This window comes from Microtus oregoni, unplaced genomic scaffold (genome assembly GCF_018167655.1).
Source record: "Microtus oregoni isolate MIOR12 unplaced genomic scaffold, Mior012 000019F_ref0000042, whole genome shotgun sequence".
Classification (NCBI taxonomy): domain Eukaryota; kingdom Metazoa; phylum Chordata; class Mammalia; order Rodentia; family Cricetidae; genus Microtus; species Microtus oregoni.
Window position 1 is genome coordinate 7,380,619 of NW_024543078.1, and position 14,659 is coordinate 7,395,277.

General features: G+C 39.7%; 1 protein-coding gene across 1 annotated transcript; it reads left to right on the forward strand.

Annotated features, from left to right (window-relative positions):
- Positions 1-919: 919 nt before the first annotated feature.
- On the forward strand, positions 920-2,020 carry LOC121459876 (leucine-rich repeat-containing protein 58-like). Its single transcript, XM_041669957.1, has one exon. The coding sequence runs from the start codon at positions 920-922 to the stop codon at positions 2,018-2,020; it is 1,101 nt and encodes a 366-aa protein (XP_041525891.1).
- Positions 2,021-14,659: the final 12,639 nt, after the last annotated feature.

A 14,659-nucleotide genomic window follows, 5' to 3' on the forward strand; every position in this document is an offset into this window, starting at 1 on the left:
TATATAGAAAAAAACTTGAGCTTATAGGGATTAAATACATTGCTCAGTGAACTAAAACTAATCATCAGATTCTTTTCCCCATGTCCACTGATCAAGCATTTGCCTTCCTCCATCTCAGATTGTTGTCCCTGTGTCATGAGGATGACAAGGCTGGACAATGATCTACAAATGCTGGCATTTCCTCTCAGGTGGAGAAAAAGGGAGGTCTGCATAGAGTGGACATAATAACACCCATTCAGATGACTGGAGGGCATTGCATTCAAGTGCAGTCCTGCAAACCTGCAAGTGGCGCATTCCTGTTTCCTACTGCTCTAAAAGTACATAACTGTGTGACAGATACAGATAAAGCACTACTACGTCTGTCCCTCCTACTCGTCTCTTGACTGATTGTGTTTTATGTAAACAGGTTTAGTTTTTATTTTTTGCATTGGAAGTCTTACGCTTCCAGTTCATGATTTGCCTCTTTTATAGCCAGGTTTCTGCCCATCAGAAGATTCGTCTTGATGATTCTCGTTTATAACAATAGGCTGTACCGAGACACCACCTACACCCTAAGGTAGAAAGTACCAGCCATTCATGGATAGATTACAAGGACCTGTAGTTTGGAAGGAGGCCAGCGATGTTGGTTGGGTACATGTGTAGCTATATTTCCACTGGCCTGTTTTTGCTCAGTTTTTATCTCAGTTTGGATTCTCCATGAGGGCATAACGAGAGGCGCTCCACCCCAATGCTTATTTTACCCTGTCTCTCTCAAGTGCTTTTCTGTATTTCAATGACCACGGAAGGAGTTAGAACTGCAAGATCTCATCAGAATCAAGAATATAAACACTCTAGGCCACTTCTGACGCCGCGCTCGGCGTGAGGTTCCGGGGCGCGCCGCTGGGCCGCGGCGGCGGCGGCGGCCTGGGCTTTGGGCGGGATGGAGGAGGCCGCGATCGGGGATGCCGAACTCAACTGGTCCCGCCTTAAGGCGTCGGCCAAGGCCCTGGAGTCGGAGCTGGAGGCGCGCGCGGAGGAGCGGCGCGGCTCGCGGGAGGTGCTGCTGCGGCTGCTGCTGCCTTACACCCGGCTGACGTCGCTGCCGCGGGCGCTGGGCGGCGGCTTCCCGCACCTCCAGCTCCTGGACGTGAGCGGCCACGCGCTCAGGGCGCTGGGGCCCGAGTTGCTGATGTTGAGCGGCCTGCGCACGCTGCTGGCCAGGAACAACCGGCTCGGCGGCCCAGGCTCGCTGCCCAAGGGCCTGGCCCGCTCGCCGCTCTGCCGCAGCCTCCAGGTTCTCAACCTCAGCGGCAACTGCTTCCAGGAGGTGCCCCCCTCGCTGCTGGAGCTGCGGGCGCTGCAGACCCTCAGCCTGGGCGGCAACCAGCTGCAGAGCATCCCTGCCGAGATCGAGAACTTGCAGAGTTTAGAATGCTTATACCTTGGAGGAAACTTCATTAAAGAAATCCCACCAGAATTAGCAAATCTTCCTTCTCTGAATTACTTGGTGTTATGTGACAACAAAATCCAGAGTGTGCCTCCTCAGCTCTCACAGTTGCATTCCCTTCGTTCCCTGAGTCTTCACAATAACTTACTGACATATCTGCCTCGTGAGATCCTCAACCTTATTCATCTGGAAGAGTTGAGTTTGCGAGGAAATCCATTGGTTGTCCGTTTTGTTAGGGATTTAACATATGACCCTCCAACTCTTCTGGAATTAGCTGCAAGGACCATTAAGATCCGAAGTGTTTCTTACACTCCCTATGATCTTCCTGGGAATCTCCTTAGATACTTGGGTTCAGCCAGCAATTGCCCAAACCCAAAATGTGGCGGAGTCTATTTTGACTGCTGTGTCAGACAAATTAAGTTTGTGGACTTCTGTGGGAAGTACCGCCTCCCCCTGATGCACTATTTGTGTTCTCCAGAATGCTCTTCCCCCTGCAGCTCTGCCTCGCACAGCTCCACGTCCCAGAGTGAGTCTGACTCAGAAGATGAGGCCAGTGTTGCCGCGCACAGGATGCAGAAGGTCCTTCTTGGTTGACCAGCAGTGGGTGTTGACAATGCTAAAACACTAAGCAAAGATGATTCAAAAGGAAAATGAAGCTTGAAGTTGATTGGAAGCCTTAGTGTTTTCATCTTGACTGTCCATGTAAGAGTTGCAGTGATCTATCTGTTTAGAAAGAGTCCAGTTCCGTGCTTAGGTCCTTTGAGTGTAATTTATTCTGCATGGCAGTTCAGAATTCATCAGCTGGTTGGTCACAATTTTTACTAAGTCTTTGCTCAAACACTAGAAGAATGGTACACTCTGAGGAGCAGTCACAATCAGCCTGGAGTGGTGTTACCTGGGGCCATTGGGTTGACTAAGATGTCAGTCATCACGATTGTGCTTCCAGAGTTGTCCTGATCTGTGCTGAACACTAGGCTGTAAATAGGATGAGCGTCATCCCTTCTTGAGCCTTTCTGACCAACCAACTGGTACTGTGAGGACTATCCATTTTAAATGGAATTTAAACTTCAGCTCTTGTTTTGTGTGATTGTTACTAACTATATGAAGTCTAGTTGTGATGTGTTACAGTGCCTTAATCATAGCGAGGGTATGGAACCTTATTCTAGAAATGATTTCAGAGAAGCCTGCAACCTGAAACTCTGCAGAACACTTGGAAATGTGCTTTAACAGGCTAGGTAAAGAACTATGTAGATAATACCCGAGCCATACAGGCCTGGAACTCTATGTAGAATGGGCTGGCCAGGAACTCAGAGATCCACCTGCCTCCACCTCCTGTTGCCGGCATTAAAGGTGCGTGCCACCACCTGCCTCCATGACCATCTTAACTTCATTTTGCTAATTGCAATGATCTCTTGTAAGCATGGCTTTTACACTTATGGGAGTGATCAATCTATTTGCCAAAAGATAGAATAATCTATAATAATATTTCCCAACAGGAAAATCTAGATGGCAAGTGATCTAAGAAAAACTGCTTTATAATCGTGGACTAAATCAAGAAAAGTTGGCCATGGTTGTGCATACCTCCAAACCAGCACTAGGAGGTAGAGGCAGAAGATGAGTTCAGAGTTAGCCTGGGCGCCATTGTAAGGTTGAGGCCAGCCTGGGATAGATACATGAAAACTTGTCTCAAAGTGGGGGTGGGTTAGGGTGGGGGTGGATTTTAACCATCAAGGGGGCTGGCTCGTTTGTTGGGGTTTTCTGTCCTGCCCGGTATCCCCAGCTGTTTAGTCCCAGAGAAAAATCACACATAGATCTCTTAGTTATAAAGCTGATTGGCCCATTAGCTCTAGCCTCTCACTGGCTAACTCTCTCACCTTGATTAACCCATTTTTTTGATCTATGTTAGCCATGTGGCTCAGTACCTTTTTCAGTGAGACAGATCACATCCTGCTGCTTCGGTGATCTGGGCAGGAGTGGGAGGAATCAACTTCCTCCTTCCCAGAATTCTCCTGTTCTCATTATATCATTTCTACTTCCTGTCTGGTTTTCCCACCTATATATACTTTCTGCCTGGCCAATCAGCGTTTATTTAAAACATGATTGACAGAATACAGACAATTCTCCCACACCAAAATCTGTCTCCTTTGCTTTTACTATATACTAAACCAAAACTTCCTCTGCATTTGAAAGAAAAACTACAACTAGATAACATAACATGACTATTCGAAGATAGTCAGAAGTGGAGCTCATTATGTTCATCTCATAGAACCGTTGAGCACTGAGAAAGAAATATCAATAAAACAGAACAGAAAACGCTAAATGTTGTATCCTTAAAGTGTAGGAGAAAAGTAGCAACACAAATTATTGTCATTGGAAATTAACAGATTTGCTAGCTAGTTGATTACGCAATAAAAACTAATGTTAAAACTTTAAGTTGGAATTAGGAAACACTGACTCTCAATACTGATGATCGAATAAGCAGCCTGTATGTAGTAGCATGAAGACTGGTTGGTAAGCGCTAACAGTAGGTTCAGATCACATTAGGGCGCCGGTGATCTTGAAGAGTGCTTTGTTAGAAGCCAGCTGTATGCCGACAATATTTGCATGGTAGGTTTCTTGTATATATTGCTTTTATTTTAGTAGATTATATTAGTAGATTATAGGGTAATTCAAGGTTTGTGTGTGTTTGTGTTATGTCATGAAACACGAGAGTTTCGTGGCTGCAGACTTTATAAAAGCTATCTATGCTAGGCGTTGACTGTAGCTTGCTTAGCATGTACAAGGCCCTGCATCTATCCCTATAAACCCAACCCCTGCCCAAAAGACAGCTACACGCTGACCTGGCTCACTGTTCACAGAGTTTAACTACACATTTAAAAAACACTTCATTGAAAGAACTCCATAGGATAGATACATCTACATGCCACTGGCGGGAATATTTACATTTATGACAGATGAAACAGTACAGCTTCTCTCTAGGAAGCGGAAAGAGTAGCATTAGATGCTCTATTTACAAGGCTATTTACAAGTAATTCCTAAAAGGCTACTCAAGCTATCACTTAGTACTAGAGGATTGTCAATCAAAAAACTAGAAGTATTTAAACCAGAAGAATAGGGTCCCATCATCTGAGCATTTTCCATGAAAATATTCTATGTTGTTTAAGTAAAGTCATCTAATTACAAAGCATTTACAAGTTTGACACTTGGATACTGCCCAAGTGTCACTGCCTGTCCTAATCCAGCAGTCTGCAGCTTACAGCTGCATACTTGGGAAGTACAAAGACTATAACTTCTATTGTACAATTAACTATGCTAGCAGTACAAACATCACTTCGATAAACACAGGAAGAAAATTCCTAAATAAAAAAATTATCCTACTACACTATTTTGAGGAAAAGGTAAGGGACTCACTATAGCAGCGTTTCACAACTGCTGTTTTACTTTTTTTTTTTTTTTTGTTTTTAATCTATCTTTGGCCTTATCGTTTACAAGAGCTGCCAATGATTGCTAAAATCTTTTTTTCTTCCTTTTTCATCCTTTTCCTTTTTTAGAAAACTGATAATAGACATTAGCTTAGTGAGATAGGAATTGGCCATTTAGAATTCTGATCACCTTCTGAAGTCAGCTGAATGCCGTAGCAGTGGTAGTCTGTCTCGCTGGTTATGAATTCCATTATTTATACAGCTAATGAACTCTTAGAGTTTCAGAATTGGCAAGGGCTAATTTTCATAATACAGCTATTTTATTTTCTGAGACAGGGCTTGGCTGTGTAGCTCAGGCTAGCCTTGAACTTACTGTGTGCAGCCCAGTCTTGCCTCAGCTTCCCAGCTGCTCGAGTCACAGGTGTAAACCACGGACCCAGCTCAGTAGAAGTATGCCAGAGGGGCCTCCTGGTCTGAAAGTCTTGATGTTTAAATTTTTGTCACTAATATACTCGGGAGGCAGAGGCAGGCGGATCTCTGTGAGTTCGAGACCAGCCTGGTCTACAAGAGCTTGTTCCAGGACAGGCTCCAAAACCACAGAGAAACCCTGTCTCGAAAAACCAAAACAAAAAAAAAAAAACAACAAAAAACATACATTGTAAATTGACTTCAAATATGAGAAAGTTGGGGGTGATATAAGTAAAAATTAAAGGCAACCCTCAATAGTGCAGTATGTCAGTGCAGACCAGTTCTGACAGACACTGCAAATACTGGGTTTATGAAGGCTCAAGAAGAGGCTCCTTGCTTGAATGTTAAGAAAAACAAATCTTTAGAAGCAACAAAGGATAGGGAAAATTAAGTCAGTGAAGCTCTTTTGAGTAATAAGGAATTGTTTTAAAATTGACTTGCCAAGTGGTCTGTTGCTGGCATCTGATAGCCTGGTCACTGAGTTTAATACTGTTATTATTCTATTGGTCCCTGTGCTGGAGGCTGCTCTATTGCTCTGGTAAAGTAGAGCCAGCAAGCTGTAGGCTTTCTCTTACCCTTGCTCTTACCAGAGCTGGAAAATAGTTTCTCATTGGCCTCGTTACTAGTACAGCAGGTAGCCTTGGTGAATCGCGCTTTTTTCTTTTAAACTGCAAATTAAGCATTTAGTAAGTAGCTCTTTGCATAAAAAACATGTTTATTCTCTAAGTTCCCATGTGAGTGCTTATAGATATGACTATCAGCAAAAGTGTATATGTAAAATTATTTAGCTGCATTTAGTTTCAAGTGCCTAATTTTTACCTAATTGATTTGCCTTTCATCTAAAAGTACATTTTAAGTATTGCTCTCCATTTAAATCAACGTACTGCTTTTTTAAGTTAGGCTAGGCAGTGTAACCCTGGTGAAGGGTACTGTGTGACCCTGGTGAAGGGTGCTGTGTAGGCTTCAGGTGTGGGACTTATAGCATGTAACTCTGTTTCTTTGCTTAGAAAAGAAGTGTTTAGTTAGCTTCATCTTCTGCATGCTAAGCATTTAATATTATGTAACATTGATTCAGTAGCATGTAGTTTTATATTTTCATCATCGTGTAATCTTTTTGATAGTATAGTTGGTAGCAGTATCCTTTGTGGTCTGAGAGTAAGTGCCTTAACTCTTCCATTTAACTCAAAATACAGTACATAAAGTATATTATATGGTAAATTGTCAGTAATGGCCATGTGGTCTTCTGCATTGACTTGAAGGAGAAAGTCTGATCCTGAGAGATTCCTTTGCCACCACAGGCCTGCTGGTTTCTCGGGGGGGGGGGGGCGGTTCTGGGGAGGGAATCTTAATCATACTGTACCAGGAGATAAGAGCCCTCTGGAACCAAGGATCAAGCACCACCGCTACCCTGCCCCCAGAAAAGAAGTGTATCTTTTATATGGTGTTTTATTTAAATGTATATGCTACCACAAAGGACAAGAGAAGTTATAGCATCTTAGGAAAATATTGTCACTGAGGTATATAGCATGTTGTATCACCGTTTTCCTATAGGCTGAAGGGGATAGTTTAATATGTTTAAGTGCCACTGTTCTTTTTACATTTTTCTTGATCTCTATTTACTAAGGATTAAATTAAGCATTCCACTAACTCACAGCTGAACACTTAGAAGGTGGTCTTGATGAGTGCTGCTAGGCTTTCTCTTAGCATTAGTCAGCCTCAATAATTGATAGAATATTCAGTCTCGTGTGTGTGTGTTATGTGTGTATTAAATCTAGTAGCTTAGTGAAGGTTATTTACATGCAGAAAACTGTCTGCATTTACTAGAATATACTCTATTCTTTTGGCCATAACTAAATTGAATAAAATTGTTTATTCAAAACTCTAGCTGGAGGAAGAAAGGATGAGTTTGGTAATGCTGTTACTACAACCATAAGTAAGTTGATTGGTTTTGTGTACAGGGATGGTTGAGAATCCCTGTTCTCACAGTTAACGTGATCAGCACCGGTGTTCCTGAGAAACAGTGCTGACCCCAGTGGTCACTTTCTAACAGTCATGTGCAGACTTGTGCTGAGGTTTGTTGTATTCTGAGTCCATTTGGTGTTGTTAGAACAGAACACAATGGGAAAGACTGTCTGCATAACCAACCTTCGCTCTCTGTAAAGTCGGGGGATTCAAATGCCAACAAGATGATGAAAAGTGTTACTTCTACTTTGGTCAAATTATTATGTATGCTCTGACTTCTTTAGTTTTCAGTACCTAAAGTCTTATGTATTAGAAATATCTGTATAAGTATATATATAACTAAAATGTAACTCAGAAATGTGAATTAATAATGGAGTTTGTTTTCTGGAAAAGATGTAGTCCTGTTGTGTCAAATTTATGTTGCCTTATAATGGCTAATATTCTAAAAAGAATGCTTAAACTATTTAAATTCTTGTGCCTCCTTCCCCCAAAGGAGATGAAAAAATATGATCTTATATTAACTTTATATACTTTCTTCATGAATTTTGCCTTAAACATTGTGCCTTGTTTTATTAAATTGCTTTATTAGATTCCAATTCTGGTCTTTGTAACAGCATTTTATTCTAAACAAACATTTATTTTAAAAAGAAAATTTATAAGGCCTGTATTTGGTATATAACTGCTTATCTGTTTATTGAATTTATTTGAATACACAACTCCAAAAATAAAAAAAAAATATAAACACTCTCTTGATAGGAAGAAACATAAGACACAGAGACAAAAGTATGAATGGCTTTCTCAATTTTTTTTAAAGATTTTAATTGTTTTCTTAAATTCTCTGAATGTGTATGTATCTGTACATGAGTATATGCAAGCAAATGTGGGTTCCCATGTAGGCAAGAAGCAAGTATTGTGTTCCCCTGGACCTAGAAATACGGGATGTTGTGAACAACCTCACAACATAACTTCAGTCCTATGAAAGAATACTAAGTCTTCACCACCAAGCTGTTTCTCCAGTCCAGATACTTAAGCCATGAAAAGAAGAGATTAATGCATATTTCTGTATTCCATATTTCTCTTTTAACCTTATTTTCTTAGTAACATCTGTCACTAAATCTTAATATACATGTACAGATAGGGAAGCATTTTGTCTTTGACTTTATTTTTTCTTCAATATGTAATCAGTACACACAATCCATTTTCAAATACGTTGCAAGGTCACTGTTGTTTATATTAAGACATGATTGAATTATTCCTGATAAGGAATAAGAGGGCAGCATTACTAACACCAACTGAAATAAATACATTTAATTTTTCTTGCTATTAATATAAATCAACATAAACTGAAGGAATACACTCAGAGAATTATAAACTGAAGTCGTGTAACTATTATGTGTTTATTAGTAATGGACTTCTCCAAGCATCATGTTCCTCATTAAGTGATGGTTTATGACAGAAACCTGTTGTTGCCTTTTGCTTGAAGCGTCAACTATTTTGTTCAAGATCACATAGCTAAGGCAAGATTAGAATGTGCATTTTTTTCTTTTTATTGAAAATAGACTCTTCACTCCTACAATACATAATGACCACAGTTTCTCCCCCCTCCTGTCTTCTCTGCTCCACATCACTACCTCTTCTCTCTTCCAGATCCATTCTCCCTTCTCTTCATTTTGCCCTCAGAAAAGATCAGGCTTCCAAGAGAAAACAACCAAACACAACAAAACAAGATACAATAAGCAAAGGCAAAAGCCCTCATATCCAGGCTGGACAAGGCAACCCAAAAAGAAGGAAACAGCTCCCAGATCAGGCAAAAGAGTCAGAAACACACACACTTCCACTCCCACTCCCCAGTCCTCTGCATATATGTTATGACTGTTAGCTTGGTGTTTTTGTGAAAATACATCTTTCAAATATGAAGTCACTGTTACTTTCCCTGAAGAGCCCTGTTGTGACATTTGAAGAAATGAAGAGGCTTGCTAGGTTACAGAGACATGAGGTAAAAGATCAAGTGTTGCTACTTTAATCTCATTGGAATGGCACAACAAAATTTTGCAGACTAGGCAGCTCATGTAAACCATGTCCACATAGCCCTCAAGGCTAGACTACCGTTTTCAGGTTCTCCTTGATTCAGTGTTTGGGGAATATATTTCCTGTCCTGGTTATTTTGTGATGGTGCCTTCACACTGGTATTTATAATTATAAAGAGAGAGAGGGGAAAAAAGAGCACTTCAAGCCTTATTATAGTCTCAATTGTTCTATCACCAAATAAAGTTAAAACTCAAATGGACAGTCTGACATCAAGACAGGAAGTTGTGCAGATAGAATTCAGTCCCCGAGGACTAGAAGCATCTCTGATAAGAGAACTAACAAATATAACAAAGATTGAGTTAGGCTTTACAAGGTGTTTCGACCCATGAGACTCATACCGTTCTCTGCACACATATCAAATGGCTCTGTAACTTCGTGCCTTTCATCTGAAATTTAAATCAACTAACAGGCATACATTCTTTATCCGGGAAGAACAAATATGTTGAGTATAGTGTTTTCTCAAATGTGCTGCCTTCCCTCTCTGTTACAGGCCCAACAGCTCACCCAACTGGAAAAGAAGTTAGCTGTCGCCAAAAATGAGCTTGATAAAGCATCTCTTGACAGGGTAAGTTGCCATCCAGGAGCCATTACGACTCGGCTTTCAGCCACACAGTGTGTGCTTGCTGCTGCCTGCGGTCGTCCAGAGCAATCCTAGTGTGATGGCTTCCTTGTTCTCATTTTTTTCTGCTAGAATCAATTGAGTGAACTCTGTGGGTTTGTTATTCCGTTATTTGTTTATCTTACTGGCACATTTATTCCATAACACCGTGGATAGACATACTTAATGTAGAAACCATGCTGTTCTCTGATAACTCTGGAAGAAACAAAGAAAATGGAAGTAACCATGAGTTGTTAAAAGTGTGTCTTAAATGCCTGTGCCTTGGCACTCGTCCTCATGTTCGAGAGCTTGGAAATTGGCACAAGGATATTACATGTGTCAATAATCGAAAATATAGGACTTCATATATATTGTATAGTCATACTTTGGAATACCATTCCAAACATTAAAATCACAAATAAAATACATTTTGTCTATAAATAATAATTGTTCAAACAAATAAAAAACTATTTAAAGTATTTATGGAGGTAGAATAAGTGAAAGAACAAATATTAAAATTAAGAATTTAATTGTTTTCTGAGAAATATAGTGTAGATGATCGTGAAGAACACTTGCATGTATGTGTTTCACCCTCCACTCATTGAATGGATGCAATGTAATAGTCTGTGCTAGTACATAAATATCGCATGTATGTTAAGCATGCAATATATATGTAGACATTGGGTACATGCTGCCTCCGTATTTATTTGTATTACAAATATTTGTCTATCTCTCTGTAATTTATGCACCATAAAGATGTGTTAAGTAGTTATGAAGACATCTTTCCATATTCAATTCAGACTGCTGCTAACCTTGTTCATAATATTTTTTCTATATATCCTTGTAATTCTCAAAGTCATCTTGGCTAAACCTAAAGTGTTGTGCCTTCTGAAAAGAACTTTCTACAATTAGTAATAATTTTATGGATAATATTGAACAGGGACACCAGTGCATTTGTGAACTTTTTATTCAATGATTCCTAATATGCACTCAGAGAATCTGTAAAAAAAAAAAAAAAAGAAAAAAGAAAAAGGAGGCTGCCCCTTAATTACCAGAATTGAACTGTGGGCATTTCACTGTGGATCAGGTAGGAGAGAGCCCATGTGGGATTGATTCCCTTTGAAGATCTTCAGGTTTCACATTTTAGGAAACCCTACACTGTGTGGATGCTTTGATACTGTGCCGTACACTTTGCACTGTATGGTAAGTTTAAGACCAGGCTAAAATTTTGCTGCTTAGGAGTGTGACTATGTCTCTCATAGGCATATATCTTTGGTCTGTTATGATCCAAACATCTTCACAGCTGACGGACAGAGTATGTAGACTGTGTCATAACAGAGAAATTAGGAAGAACGTATCCTGAATGTTAATGATGTTCCTTTGTAAGATTTGGAGGCCTGAGACAAATTAAATATTCAGAGAAGTAAGTAGATATCTCACTAATCTTAGTCCTTTGGAATTACCATTTATTAATTTATCCAAGTTATTAACATTTAATAGTTAAGGGCAGCCTGACTTCTATTCTTTGGGGTAGAGCAGGCATAATTTATTTTACCAAAAATTAGTTTTATAAAAAAAATTAACTTCAAGGTTTTTCCAGGGATATTCAACTCATCTCTTCCAACTACTGCTCTGTCACTTTTTACAAAGGACATGGGATTTTTGTAGATTTAATGGAATTAGAAAACCAAGAGGAACACATAATCTTAAGTTTTCCTAGCTCACATTAAAAAAAAATTATTCTGTCTTTGCTGCCACTGTCTTTGAAAAATGTATTAAATCCTAAGAAGACATTGAGTCTTCAAGGTCCTGAGGCAATCTCCCAACTTCTAAGACTATCATTTCTGGCCATTGAATTGTTCTTTCTAAAATAGTCTTCCTGATCTGACATGATATAATTACTTAACTGATAATGGTTATTGGATTTTAAAATAGCTATTGTGAGATGTTATTATGTTGGACATTACAGGAATAAAAAAAAAGTATGAGACATGGTCTTTGTTCTGATATCAAATATAATGGACCAATCAGAAAATAATACTTTCTGGCCCCAAGACAATAGAATAATAGAGAATTAATCTTGCATTGCAAGTATTTGTGGATAACACCAAATTCCAGAGCCACAGCGCACTCTACTGGTTGGAAATGGCCCAGGGACAGAACTCGGGCTAACACAGAGTTGTTTCTTCTCCTGCAGTGCCATGTGCTTCTTTCACTATCCGTCTCTTTCATGTGCACCACTGTGCAGTGAGCCCATAGCCTGCCACAGCACGCTCTAGTCTGAGAGCTGTGGCCAGAGAGTCTCTAGGAACTCTCCTCCTGTATTTAGTTGATGACTTTTGTTGGCAGGCCATGTTGAAATCTCCCTGGTGCTACAATTCATAGCCATACCACTGAGAGCTGAGGGATGACTGAATTTTTATATACATAACTAGTCTGACAGGAATCCTGCCTGCCATGTAGAAAATAGCCAGAAAGTTTATCTGTTAGTATTATTATTAAGTGAGATAAGATTGCTTTTCTATGACGAGCAGTTTGTCTTTAAACTTCATAATTCTGTCACCTCTTTTTTGGTACATAGAACTATAAAAACTCTTTTTACATTATTAGACATTGATTTTAACAAATATCAAGCAAGATGCATATGAAATTTACAAACTAGCTCTAAATTCAGGTGGAAAGGTTATCTCAATCTATAAGGGAAAGAACTACCATTTAAAGTAAATGTCCTTCACCTCTCTCTATTGTTTCTATATGAGACTTTTTTATGCTTCGTGCATGTTCTCCTTTTAGATATATTTTGTCTCATGTTCAAATAATCTTAACTATCATGTAAATGCTATGGGGACGTCTTCACACCCCAACTTTGTTCTCAATGTTATTTCTAATAAATGAAGTTTGAGTTTATTATACCAAAATAATCAAAAGAATCTCAAGATCTATGAATCAATTCTGAGCTTCCAGAAAGCTATTATTAATTGAGCTACAACTGGGGTATACTGAAAACTGGGGGCATATTAGCTACAGAATTTACCACTTCAAGTGTGGAGGGAAAAACAAATGGAAGATATAGTTTGGGGCTAGGAGGGAAAGGGTAAATCAAGAGTTAACTGAGAAAAGATTAGTTCTTCAGATCCAGAGGAAAGCATGCTATACATGTTGTCTCATACATCAGTAAAGAATGTCTGAAAAAAAAAAAGAATGTCTGGTTGTAGTGAGCTTCAAAGGAAATAGTCGGCTGAAGTTCCAGTATAGACAGCCCTAGAAGTATAATGGTGACTGATTCTGACCCTGGGCCTGTGTGAATACAGCATTGGCAGCATCAGAAACAGACTTGTTCAGTTGGAAGCATGCTCTTGGGGTGGTAGGAAAACAAGACACTGATTCTGGTGACAATTCTCACACCATGGTCCCTGGTAGTATCTATCTAGACTGTCAACCAAGAACCATACTGAAACGTATGACAGGAGGTCCTGGTGCAGGTTACAGTCCCAAGAAGGAAACACAGGAAGGAAGATGTTAAGAACAGCCTGAAGCAGAATACAAATGGCTCTGTACACCCCTTTAATGGTTAAAGAAAGAGAGTTGATTAAATTAACCTGGAGATTTCCTGATGAGGTCAGGGCCTCATGTGACACCTAATTTAAAGCAAAATTCAATATATGTGCATTGTCTTTCACAATATATCAGAGCATTTAAAACCACCACTTCATGGCTGTTCATTAGTTTTAGCATCTGAGTTGAGTTATTGCTCTGACTTAGAGATTTATGTACCTAATCTGTTAGATGTATGGTGTGAACAGAACAAAAGAAAAAGAATCATGCAAATAATGTTGCTTTCTGTGGGTTCTCAGTATTGAAACCTTCCATTATAGATTTTCACCTCTACATTTATACCCATCACTGTTCAAAAGTCCAAAGCCAATGGCCATCTTTCATTTTAAGATTGATTTTTCTTTTAAATTATGAGTGTAGGTGTGGTGGGTCAGTTTATTTTATATATAAGCACAGTGTGACAGAAGACAGAGTTGGATGTGCTGATGCTGGGAACCAAGCTCCAGTCCTGGACAGGAACAGTGTATACTCCTAACTGCTGAGCCATCTCTCCAGCCTTAAAAAGATGCCATGGAAATCCCCTGTGTGGGGCACTCTCTTTTCAACTGATTTTACACTGTTCTCCCTAGAATCTTCTGTGAGTGAGGGTTTAGCCTAAATGTCCCTTCCTATTGTCCTCATGTAGAGTATGCAATCACACCTTAACTCTACCAATATTGGTATCAACTACAGTTTATTGGTATCTGTTCCATACCACCCACTTTAACTGCACTCAGATGTGTCTTCTCTGTGAACTACTTACATGTCACATCCTTCTGCTCCAGTTTCTGCTTTGAAGACCTATTATAGACCTCACTAAGCACAATGAACAACATCCTGCAGCCTGATTGTTATGCTCTCTTGAAATGTTCTCCATCAAACCAGTCAGTCCACTGCTTTTTAATTCATCACTCTGCTCATTTCATTGTCAGAGAATTTGCCAGGATGTAGGACATGTAACCTCTTAATCAATGTCTGATACAATCCTTCTCACCCTCTGTGGCCTACTGATCCTCTGTATCCCCACCAGAATCACCTACCAAATACTGCTTCCAGTTTCTTAGAATGTCTTACCTGACATTTCCAACTGTTCCATATCCT